General features: G+C 41.1%; 1 protein-coding gene across 2 annotated transcripts in view; it reads right to left on the bottom strand.

The window, feature by feature from the left end:
- The window catches only part of LOC122813006, a 1,596,863-nt gene that overhangs the window by 854,871 nt on the left and 728,891 nt on the right, over positions 1-13,101 (bottom strand). For both annotated transcript variants that reach the window (XM_044085111.1, XM_044085119.1), the window contains exon 3: positions 5,536-6,002. In XM_044085111.1, the coding sequence (XP_043941046.1) occupies positions 5,536-6,002 (467 nt within the window). The remainder of the gene's footprint in view (positions 1-5,535; positions 6,003-13,101) is intronic.

The raw sequence follows: 13,101 nt of genomic DNA, 5'->3' as shown, positions 1-13,101 counted from the left end.
CAGTCATCACTGTAGGGAACTGCTGCACACTGACATTCAACATCTGGCCTGAATTTCATACTTGGGCATCTTTCTTCAAGGCCTGGCTGATGTCACCTTGCTTTGGACAGCTCCATGTGCCTGAAACATAGGTGGCATATGGCTGTCCCATCTTTAGTTCTTTGTTGTCCCTCTCAATAAAGTGCAAGACTAAACTACAGTCCTTAGTACCTGGAATCTCAGGGGCAGTAATCAACATGATGAATTTTGTCCCTCTTTGGTGCCCTGCATAAGAAGAACAGACTGACAAAAGAAGTATAAATAACAGGGAACATAGGTGACAAGAGAAGTGGGTACCCCTTGTCCCCAGTTACCAAATGCCACACGGAAAAGGCGGGAGAGAAATAGAAATGCAATGACAAGCATCCTTGAATACCTACTGTTATGGTAAGTCACATGTATAACTGCACTATGCTCTTCATGTGGATCACTCCTGCAGTCATTACTGTAGGGAACATTCCCAAAACTGCCTGTCTTAGTGCAGGGAGCAGAGAGGTAGATTACTGCATTAAGGAGAAGGTGATCATACCCTTCAGGACAGCTGAAGCAAATCTTGCTCTTGTTATGGTGGCCACATCCAGCACTGAGAAAGTATGAGCCATGGACCATTTGGCAAGTCCTAACATATGTTGAGCCCTAACCCCCCCCCCCCCCCCACCGAGAGAGGCAGCAGTACCTGTTGCACCCAGAGTGGAGTGAGGTATGATCATTTCCTGTAAAACCTTCCCACTGGCCTTGTAACAATAATTTATGCAATGTGCTATCCATTTGGAGATGGTCTGCCTAATAACTAGCCCTAACTTGTTCTAAACAAAGAATTCTTATATCTGGATGGCTTTGGTTCTGTCCACACAGTAACTCATTTGCAGCAGCACATCCAATTAATGCAAGTTTTGCTCTATCTCCCTTATACTGAGCTATATGGAAAACGGGTAGCTGGATATCTTGGTTGAGGGCTAGTTCTCAAACCACTTTAGGTACGAATGAGGAAATAGCATGCAGGAAAAATGTTCTAGAAAGCTGATGCAGTTGTTTAAAATGTACTGACCACTCTACATATTATAATTAGTCGGCACATCTGTGTGCATCATACCTCTCAACTTCTTAGGGTAAGAAATTTGGACACAGCCCGACAAAATGAGGGAACAAAGGCCCAAAAATAGGGACAGATTTTAAATATTGCTCTTATAAACTTAGAAAGTTGCTAGATTAACAGTGTTTGTTTTAACATACATTTTCTGAAGGATATGAAGTCTGAAAGTCAAATGTATCTGACTTCAATCCTCAGATCATCCCAGTGATTTGCCAGAAAGCCACAAATCTTATGACTAGACCAAAATATAAGGCAAAAACAGTTGAGAGGTATGGTGTGCATAACCTTGTTCTAACACCTAATAGAGCGATGAAAAGTATTTGCCTTTTAACTCTGGAGCAAATGGAAAGCAGTGAATGTTATATAACAGTTTGAGAATCAATGCTGCCATATTCTTTCTGTGAAAGGATGGTATTTGCTGTTTTAAGAAATTTGGCAACAGCATTCCTTTGGACTTGACAGAGCAATAAAATTATAAAGCTGGCTGAGCGCTGTTTGCAGAAAAAGAGTTCTGAAGAAAGGCATAGGATGAACACTGCAAAAGCATATTCTAATTTTGGGATAATATTTTTTGTAAGCATTGATACAAGGGCTCCTACTACTAGAATCTTTGTTAATTCTAGTTTTGTTTTAGCTAAGGAAGAATTCTAGTTGTGTTGCACTGTATGATTAATGAAGGTGCACAGAAAGACCCAGTCAGCAGCCAAAGTATCTGCGAGAATGTGTAAATTCTAATGTAATTCCTAGAGGGTCAGAAAATGATATAGAACTGTTTTCTGCTCATCTTTGAAATAGTATTTTTGAGTGGATTGGCTGTTTATTTATTTATCTACATTTGTTGACCGGGAGTGTCCAACTGGATGTAGGTCCATTTTCAGCAGAGGCTCGGGGAGAAAAGCTCCACAGTTAAAATATACAAACAGTAGTTACATTGTATTTACATAGCAATTAACAATTTGATCAACATAGCAATTAACAATTACAAACATAGTTACAGATGAAGAACATAGTACATCAGTAGACAACTAGAATCTTTATCATCTGCGAAGTACATAACAGACATTAACAATTGTTACAATAAGAAGTTCCTGCTGTATAATAAGTAGTTAGGCTTATGAGCATCCGAGCTTGCTATAATCAAGGTAGTTAGTGGGGTGGAAAGAAAGGTAGTGGTGGATGGGGTGGGTGATATTAGAGGGGGAGTTGCAAGGACAGAGCCAGCATGTTTTTAGGTACGCTTTTAGTAAAGTACTGAAGTGGGTGCATGATGGTATGGAGGTAATTGTGGGTGGGAGGGAGGTCCATAATTTGGCTATGGCGCAAGAGAATATTGCTTCTCCGGCAGAGGTATTGGCTTTAGTGACCTGTAAGTGATTTTTGTTGCTGGATCTTAGTGGTCTGGTGGTGAGATAGGGTTGGAGTATATTCTGGAGGGATGGGACTTTAAGGGCTGTTAAGTGATAAATATTTAGCCAGTTCAAAATTAAGCTGAATTTTGTCTAACCTGTTCATAGGTTCATAGGTAGGTACTAGGCTATCGGTCCAAGGGCCTATGCAAGCCTAGCCAACAAGGTTCCCTGGATTACGCCACCCAAGAAAGTTATTTTCCTGTACCACTGATGAGCAGAGACACAGAAGTGATCCCCGGGGTGTATTTCCTATTTCCCATCCAATCATCAAGATTTTTCTTGAAGAGTGCTAGTGAAGAACTTTGCTTGACATAGATGGGTAGCCTGTTCCAGAGTATGGGAAGTCTCTGGGATAGGAATCTATCCCTCCAGCATGTCCTGTTTATTGTGGTGACAAGGTTTAGATCCCTAGACCATGTAGCTCGGAGGGATTGGGATTTCTTTAGGTGTAGCATGTCCAACAGCTCTGGGTTTGACATAGCTTTATATGTTAGGCAGAGATCACCTCTGAGTAGGCGATATGCTATGGAGTAAAGCTGGAGTTTTTTGAGGCGGTCAGTGTAGGGCATTTGTTTGAGTCCAGTAATCCTGTTTGTGAGGTACTTCTGTGGCCTTTCCAGCTGCTGCAGATGTCTTGTGAGGTACATTCCAAAAGGGGCGTTGTACTCTATAATGGGTCTAATGAGTGATGAGTACAGGGTAACGATGACCTCTTTTTTCCTGGACGAGAACCCTTTTATGATGAGGTGTGCCACGTAGAAGGGCTTCCTGACTACTGTGGCGATGTGACTATCAAAGGAGAGACTACTGTCCACCTGGGTCCCAAGGTCTCTTATCACGCATTCGGTGTTAAGTAGATTGCTGCCTATGTGGTAGTTCATGGGTACAGAGTTTTTACCAAAGGGGATGACACTGCACTTTTTGGCATTGAGCTTGAGGCCATGGCTCTGACACTAGGCATCTGTCTCAGAGAGGCCCTTCTGTAGGATGTTCACGTCATTTGGGGACTTGACTATGGCTCCTAGTTTGCAGTCATCTGTGAACTTCGTTAGCCAGAGGCCTTCTGTGTTAGCCTGTACTTCAGAGAAGCAGATACCAAACAGGAGCGGTCCCAGGACGGAACCCTGTGGTACTCCACTTGTCACTGGTTTGAGGTCAGATTTGGAGTCTGCAACTTTTACAGTGTGGGTTCTGTCAGTGAGCCAGTTGGCAACCCATCTTGTGACGTAGGGATTTATGCCTAGTTTATTGAGTTTAGCTATAATTCCAGAATGGGGGATGGTGTCGAAAGCCTTGGCGAGGTCAAGATAGGCTGTGTGAACCACTTTACCCTCATCTACGGCTTTGGTGACTGCCTCAAAGAAGTCGATCAGGTTCAGGAGGCATGATCTGCCTTTCACAAACCTGAACTGGGTGGGATCCAGAGTTTGGAGGTTACCAATGTCTTTGTTTATGAGTTCCATGATGATACGTTCCATGGCTTTGCAGACCAGGCTCGTCAGGCTAATAGGTCTATAGTTCCCGAGATCAGTGGTGGCTCCCCCTTTGTGGAGTGAGATAACTGTTGCTGTGCGCCATTCAGTGGGCACAAAGCCTGATGCGAGGCTATTATTGAACATGGTGCTTAAGTGGGGAGCCAGTTCATTCTGAAGTTCGTGTAAAATGCAGCCTGGGATGTTGTCCTGTCCCATGGATGCTGTGTTTTTGGCTTTAGAGAGTGCAGCTTTCACCTGCGTAGTTGTGATTACAGGGACTCTGCATTCTTCCTGTATAGATATGGGCCCTTTAGGGGGTGAGGGGGGAGTAAAGTTAGCACTGAACCTATCTGCCAGGATGTTGGCAATATCAGTTGATTCTGTAATTTTCATGCCTTTGTGCTGTAACTCAGAGCAGATCTGGGTGTTGCCATTGAGATTCTTGACATAGCTATAGAATGCTTTGTGGTTGTCCTTGGAATTAGTGGCAATTTTATTTTCGTAGCTTGCTTTGGAGAATCTTATAAGGGATCTCAGCTTCTTACTGAGGCTGACCAGGGAGCTCCTCCACTCACGGGATTTTACTCTCTTTTGCAACAGTTTCTTCCTTCTGTTGTACAGTTTGTTTATGGCAGGGGACCACCAGATTGGCTTCCTTTTTTTGGAGGATAGTGTCTTGGTTCTGTATGGGATAGCACGATCCATGCACTCATGTAGGTGCTTATAGAGCGCATTTGTGTAGGATTCAGCTGTTGTCTGAGTTTAACCATAAGCTTAGTAAATAAAAGGTCAGACTTATTTTGCAGACATATTTAGAGAGTTTGTGAAGGGAGAAGAGAATAGAACCAGGAGTAAATTGTTGGTGAATTCATGTTCTTAAACATCCAATATCAGAAATATGTTCTTTAATTTTTGTGGTATGTCAAAAATATTTTGAGAGTCAGTTTATTGGTCTACCAACAAACTAGGCATTTTTATCACAAAGTATGGGAAAACTGTGGTCCACAATGTTTTTTTTACTTTTTCTTGGGTCTAGCAAAACAGCCCCATTAACAGTAACTCCATATTAGCAAATATCTGTCTTAACTGTACATACCAGCAGGGTATTTGTACTAAAACCATAGCGGAAACCACAACGGGCTGAGCTTAGTAAATGATACTTGTATAAAAAGGTAATGCATTGTCAATGAGTGTAGATTAAAAAAACAGGTACCAATCTAATGACTAGATCTGTCAATGACAATTGGTTGAAGGCATTATAAGTGAGGTTTTACAGGCTAGGCACCATTTTAATAGTAACTGAATAATTATAGTAAAATTGTGGTTCAGGGATATTAAAGGAAGCTTTTTCCCAACAAAAACAATGGGTGTAATTCTTTTTAATACATTCCCCTTAGTGGGTAACATCTAGAAACCTGGCAACAGTGAAGGTTGAAATAATTTTGAAATGCAGTAATAGAAGATGAATACTGCAGTATATTTTGATTTTCACCCACTTACTCAAGACAACTTCACTTACCTGTTGCATTTTTTCAAGATCAAGGCTAGGCCTGCTAACCTTGTCTCCATACGTTTTTCTGTGTCTTTTACATGGGGATGCCTGATCGAAGCTTGCTCCGACACTAGCAATAATGACAGGACGGGCTGCACTTCGCAGCAGAGGCTGGAGTCTCTTTGGAGGAGAGGCACTGAATAGCACTGGACTAGGACTGGCACGTATATGATCAGCCTGATCCACAGGCATAAAAGATGTCCGACACAAGTCTCTAACTTCCTCATCACTGGAAGATGTGCTATCACCACAGCAGCTTATTTGAGACATCTGGGACCACTTTCTTTTCTCAAGGCAGATTCTCTCTAACTCCTCCTCAGAGCTGTGATGATCTAGACCATTATGGAAGAAGGGTCGTACTTTGCATAATCGATTACCTTGGTTCTGTAGCTGATTAGTTGCAAGAGGGGTCAGGCTACATTTTCTTCTTCTTTCTGCAAATGAAAGGGAAAAAAATCACTTTATTTAAATTTGTTAACTGAGATAGAACAGTGGTCTAATGAATAAATTTCAGGTTTAACAAAGAGATAAAGTAAGGCTAACAAAAACTGATTTAATTCCATGATGAAAAAAAGAAAAACAATATGCATTAACAATAACGGTGTATACAAATACAGTACCACTAGGTGAAAATATGTATAAAACTGTGAATAATAAAGGCTATTTGATAAAAGTATTCAACAGCACACCAACACTTAAAAATTGGGGAGTAGGAATAGAGAAAGGGGATATATAGGGTGAAGGAGCTAAGATGGTGGAGAGTTAACAACTCTCAGGTAAAATAACCTATGTACAGGGAGAGTGAATTAAAACGGTTCATGGAAGTTAGCTGCATTTGACCTATTTAAAGATATGTCTTACTTGATGGAATGGGCAATAGACAGTGACATATAAAATGCCATACTTTCTGCTGTCCAATTAATTATAGAAGTTTCATACACTATTTTAATTACTCTACATGACTGCATACATGTAAATATTGCATGACTGCAAAGCTGAGATAAGCTAAGTGCAAATTTGTGAACTCATCTTGCCTTAGTTAAGACTCAACCAGGATAGATGTTTAGATGCATAAATACCCATCACAAAGCACACCAAGATTCTCAGAGTATCACAGCAGAACATTTTAGGCCCATAGCTTTTATAAAATTATTTCATTTAAACAATAGAGGGTATATTTGTTAAATCTCCTATACTTGCCTAGATTTTTTAATTTACTTGTATTTTTAAAAATAAGTACTTTTAAGGTAAACTTGTTCCAAGTATGCTGTACATTTGCAGTAAAAACATTTGCCCTTAACTTAGGTTTTGATAAACTGATAATGGAGTTGCAATGTGTGGCACAGAACTGTGAAGACTAGTTATGTAATGCAATTCACATCATGAAAAACACTACATTTCAGTTTACATGCAAATCACCCCTTATAAAATTGTTTTAGAATACAACTATGCTTCAGTCTGCTACACTAATTCTAAAACTGCTTTCCTGCACTATTATTCCAATAGTATCTGAAAATATGACTATTCAGACTGGAAGATTATGAAAAACTTAAGTGAAGAGGAGCATTTCAAGACTGACGTGTATATTTTTTGGGAGAAGCAGTTAATTATGTAGACAATACTTGTTATACATTCCCTGAAAATGAAGTCACTGGTTACCAAGATGTACAGACCTAGGGGAAATAACATTTAATTTTATACTTGGGGTGAGGCTTTAACCTTTAAACTGCATGCAGTATAAGATACACATATCCCAGATTTCAACAGCCTATCACTAGAAAAGGAAGAAGTACAATTACAGGTTAAACGCTCCCATCATAAAAGCAAGTGAACTACACATAAATAAATGAGAAGCCAATAGAAAAACACTCTACAGGAAAGAAAGATGTTAGAGATCCAACATACTGGACTAGGTTGAGGACAGACATGCTGAGTGCTGGAGACTTAATCATGTGTCAAGCTTTCATAAGTTCTTTAGTTTTAAAAATTAGAACATGTCAACAGTTGATGGCAAAACCTTTAAAAAGGCAAATAAGTGAGTTGGCACAAAGTAAAACTGACCTGAATGTACAGTTAATCATTAAGATGCACAGACATTAAGATTCACAGATCCAGCTTAAACAATTCTTGACAGTTTTTAAAGGACAACAGAAAGGACGGATAGTAAAATATAAATTACTTAAAGGATGCTACAAGTATACATTTCCGACACAGAAACCAATCTAAAAATAATATTCCTTAATCTAGATGTTTAAGGAACCTGATACCTTTGGCTATGTTAAATCGAGACACAACCTGCTTGAGTTTGTGATAGCTGAGTTCGATGCAAAAGATCCCAGACTACTAATCAAGGAAAGAGAAGGGAACATTCCCCAGTGTCCTAGCCAAATTTCTCCTTGTAGTGTAAATACCCCCTTGGGTCTCTCCTAAATCCTAGAGGGACTTACTTGGTCAACAAAGATAGATAAATAGACAGAAAGATGCACACATAAGCAACACGTACTACTTCTTCATGGGTTGTCCTTTGTGCACTACTTTCATTGGATGTGTTTTAAAGTGGGGAAGCCTACTCTTTACCACTCACTATATGAATGAGTGTCAAAGTTGCTATAGGAAGATCCCTGCATTTCTCTAGTCAATGTCTCAGAATGCCAGACCTGACCAAGTCACAAATGCTGTACTGTGCAAGAGTTTGAAGAAAGGGAAAGAGGAGTTTTATGCTTGTTTTTCACCTTTTCCCATTCCTCCAGTTTTATGTTCATTTTCTACCTTTCCCTTTTTATTCAAATTTATGTAACTTTGGAGATGATATATATATATATATATATGTGTGTGTGTGTGTGTGTGTGTGTGTGTGTGTGTGTGTGTGTGTGCGTGTATGGGTCTACTTCAGAAGAACGAAAACCTACTTACCCAAATCACTAAAGATCGAGATGACTTTGCCGAAATCACAAATAAATGAACACTCGGCTCACTGATCAGAAACTCTGGGAAAGTAGTTACTTGTCCAGCACCACAAAAAAGTCAAAATGAAGCAAATTAAACTCACCCAATATATTTATATTTCTGGGTCTGCTTCAGAAGAAGGAAAACCCACTTACCCGAATCACTAAAGACAGAGACAACTTTGCGTGAAGTCTACCTTCTGTGGTTTGTGCAATAAATGTTTTTCGTACATTATACCTGGAACAGCTGTGCCTTTTTCTCATTTACTTGTTAGTGGTTTGGTACAGAGACCACCTTCTTTGTGTTACATATATATATATATATATATATATATATATATATATATATATATATATATATATATATATATATTCTTTACGCATAATGCATCTCCCTAGCTATCTCAGATCCTGTTTGCCGTGCAGTGAAGAGGTCATTTAGCAGCTTTGGGCCAAGTGTTTTCATATTTCTATCCTTAGCGCTATAGTTTTTCAGACTTTCCATAGTTTAAAAAAACCCTTTTCTTAATCTAATATTATACATCTTTACCCTTAAATGAGTGTTTGTGAGTCTCTTTCTCCTTTTACTTAGTTGCTAGCATCTGTTTAAGTTAGAAGACATCTAACTAATGTCCATTTAAATTAGAGAATGTTCTTTTCCCTTTTCCCCACCTTTCTATCTTTTAAAAAGAAATCTCTCTCTTTCATTTCAATTTTTTGGTCTGTTTGAGTTGTAGGACTGCTCCAAGTGTTTTTGTGTGTGTTCTGTTCCTCTTCCTCTTCTGTTATTTTTTGAGTTTTCAGGTACATCTCAAAAGCAAGAAGAGAAGCCTCTGGGCTTCAAAAAATGTGAGAAATGCGGAAAAAAGATGTCCCTTAGTGATTCACACTCCTTATGTCTGTATTGCTTGGGGCCTCTTCATTTGCAGGACTTGTGCTCCATCTGCCATGGATTTAACCAGAGGGAATTGATGGAATGCAAGAGTGAACTTATTCTAAAAGGTCTGATTAAGACTCCTTTTTCTGAGACTATATTGCCAGAATTGTCTTCCTCAGCAAAATTTGACAAAACTAGATAAGCCACAAAAACTAGCTCCTCTTCGGAGCCAAAGCAGAAAACTCAAAAGCCATCGGCTCCTAAGGAAATACCGTAGCAGACAACTCAAGTTGGATCCAAGGCTTCTTCGGAGCAACAAGACCCCTAGATTCTGAAGTCAACCTTATCCTCTGAGTTTAGATATAGGAGCCGATCACCTTCCCTGAAACCAGTCCACTCTTGGCTCCCATCACCTTTTCTAGCAAGATTAATGTCATCTACCCTCTCTACCCAGTCTACCAGGAGTCTATCTGATGAAGATGTGCATAGGGTGGTGGAGAGACTGTTAAAGACACTGGCCTTAGCCAAATTATTGTTGGATCTGAGCTGAAAGGAATCGGATCAGACACAGCCTTCCCCCTTGGGACCTGTTTGGATCTCATCGTATCTGACCCTCCCTCTGGGGGCCTTGGGAAAGGTGAGTTTGTCTCCTAGCTTGGCTTCAGAGCTTCCATTTTCTGCTTCGGAGGTTCCATCAGCTCTGACATCTCATTTGTCGGATCCAGGGAGTTCTTTGGAGCAGGGGTGGACTGCCTTTGAAGTTATGAGGAGGGTTTTGACTACCTCACAGTCTCCCTTGGATCTTCCTCTCTGTTCTGTCTAGGTGTCTTTGTCTTCTCACCTTCCCTCTCCACAGGTCTGCAGAGACCCTCGGCCTCAGGATATCTAGCAGAGGACCCCCTCTTCTGAAACCTCCCCGGAATATCCCACTAATGAGGTCCCTTGGAAGAGAACATGCAAGAGGCATCATCTCAACTCCCCAGAGGAGTTCACCACATCTGATACCAACCTCAGTGATGCAGAAGTGTCCCCATGGTCACCTCCTGAAGATGTATCTTTTGGAGACATCCTGGAAATCTTAAAGCAGAGGGGAGACTGGCAGTCCACCTTCCCTTCGGCCAAGGAGTCATTCTACCTGAAGGCCATTGTGTCTCACCCATCAACTGCTTGGGTGACCCTTCCTTCCAATGAACTTATTGAGTTAATCTCTTGGTGGGTTTGGGAGTACCCACACACCATAGAGCAGTGATTGCGAACATTTTGGGTTTGGCGTGCCAAAAGCTCTTGGCATAAAATAATTCAGTGCACTTCACATGAACAATGAATGCAAAAGCCGTGTCTTTGGTATCTCGGGTGTTGGTGATCTCCGGAATGTCACCCAAACTGCCAGAGAGCCAACTCCTAGGAGGCCAAATAAATGTATTACAGCTCCTAAGGACAAGAACTTTTTGACAAAAGGTGTAGAAGTTGATGCCATGGTCGTGGTGGTGGTCACTAAAAAGGAGCTTTCTGAGACCAGCTCCTCTATCCATCATCTGAATAAGGATTCCAGGACCAAGGATAGGTATGGGAAGTCTGTTTTTTCATCAGCGACCTTTGCCTTATGGTCACTGAATTATCTTACCCACTTCACTAGATTGTACAGGGACATGTTAAAGGAACTATTAGACTCCCTCCAAGGAGCAGTAGCTGATGTGGCGGCAGATAAAGTCAATGCTCAGCTCGCCACCCTAAATTCAGTCATTAACTCATTCATGAAGCTCATATCGTATGCAGCAGATGGAATGAGTAAGCCAGCGGGTTCAGGCATCACTCTCAGGAGGCAGGCCTGGATGTTCCTTTGTGATTTTGCGAAGCCCTTCAAGTCTTCCTTCGTTAATGCCCCTTTTGACAGCTCTTCTCTTTTTAGACCTTAAGTAAAAGAAATGCTCACCAGGTGTAAACAAGAAGATAAGACCTTATCTGTCATTGGAGTACATTTCTCCACACCTACTAGACCCTTTCCCAAAGGTCAGAGAGGTAGTGGGAAGATGTGGTTCAGAAAATCTCAGAGGTCTTTCCAAGACACACAGGGTGAAATTTCCCCTAGAAGCAGAGGGGGGAACAACAAAGGAAAACTCCACCCTCACGGCAGGGGAGGCCCACAAAATCAGGGCTCCAGAGAATAGTTATTTGGTAGACCCTTCCAGCACTCCTGAAGAAGTGCCAGATTGCTCACCTCTGGAGGCAGTTGGGGGTTGATTGTCTCTGCACCACGAAACCTGGCAAAAGATAACAAATGATAAATGGGTGCAGGACATGATATCCAGAGGATATATCATTCCCTTCTCCTTTCCCACTCCCACAAACAAGTGAGCTCCAGATGCTCCACCCAGTCAAAATAAACAAGCAACATTAGAAATCCAAAAGTGGCTAAGAAAATGAGTCATCCAAGAAGTCCCCACAGACCAGAGAGGAAGATTATTTTTAATTCCAAAGAAAACAGGGGAATGGAGACCCATTTTGGACCTCAGCAATCTAAACAAGTCTGTAATAAAGACCAGGTTCCAGATGGTGACACTGCAGTCTATACTTCCATTCCTGGAAAAAGGCAACTGGATGTGCTCCATAGACCTTTAGGATGCATACTACCACATTCGAATCGCAAGGTTATCCAGGATGTTCTTGTGCTTCTGGCTACGAGACAGACACTACCAGTTTCGAGCTCTGCCCTTTGATCTCACTACAGCCCCCAGAGTGTTCACCAAGTGCATGGAAGTAGTGGCAGCTCACCTAAGATGCAAGAAGATTCTGCGTGTTTCCGTATCTGAATGACTGGCTCATAACCGCCTCAACCAGGCATCTTCTGTTAACAGTCAGGTACTACACCCTTCAACTATATTCCTCCCTAGGTATTTCCGTAAATTATGAAAAATCTGCTCTAGAGCCATGTCAAAGCTTAGTCTTCACAAGAGCAGAGATAAACACAACTGCACTACTAGCAAGACTCCCACAAGACACAGTAGACGATCTCTGCCATTATGTAAGACTGTTAATCAGGAAGACACGAGCCTCTGAAAAACTGGCTCTTCATGTACTGAAGAAAATGGCTGCGTCAATCATACTTATTCCACTAGCTTGTCTTCATATGAGAATACTTCGAAGGTTACTTTCCGCACAATTGTCACTCTTGGAACTTCCAATGTTTCACAAAATTCTGATAAGCAACGCTTGCAAAAAGGATCTCCAGTGGTGAATTTACTCTCCATTAGTATCTCAAGACAGTCACTTCATCCCCCCTCAACCCCAGGCCATGGTGACCATGGATGCTTCCCAGATAGAGTGGGAGGGCATTATCTAGGGAAGACAATCCAAGGCATCTGGCAGGAACACAAAGCTCACTTGCACATAAACATCCTAACCATGGTAATGTCACTTGGGAACTTCAGATGTTTGATGTGATTATTCGTGTACTGATTAAACAACACATGATTACCTATAGTGAATCCTTAACTAAGTTACAGTAGTTGTAGACTTGTGTGCTCTGTGTCTTACTGTAATATACATTATGCATTGTACTGACTGACAAATTTATTTTAGCTATTTTCACTATGCCTTACATATTGTTCTGCCTTGTGACTTCTATTGCATTTTATGTTTTTGTACTTTTTGTGGGCAAGTTGTTTTACTGTTTCTGGACAAGTGCCTTTGTCCCATTTGCCTGTGTCATGG

This window comes from Protopterus annectens, chromosome 1.part1 (assembly GCF_019279795.1).
Source record: "Protopterus annectens isolate FY-2018-M chromosome 1.part1, PAN1.0, whole genome shotgun sequence".
Lineage (NCBI taxonomy): Eukaryota > Metazoa > Chordata > Ceratodontiformes > Protopteridae > Protopterus > Protopterus annectens.
The sequence above is the reverse complement of the archived record's forward strand: the minus strand, read 5'-3'. Positions and strand labels throughout refer to the sequence as shown.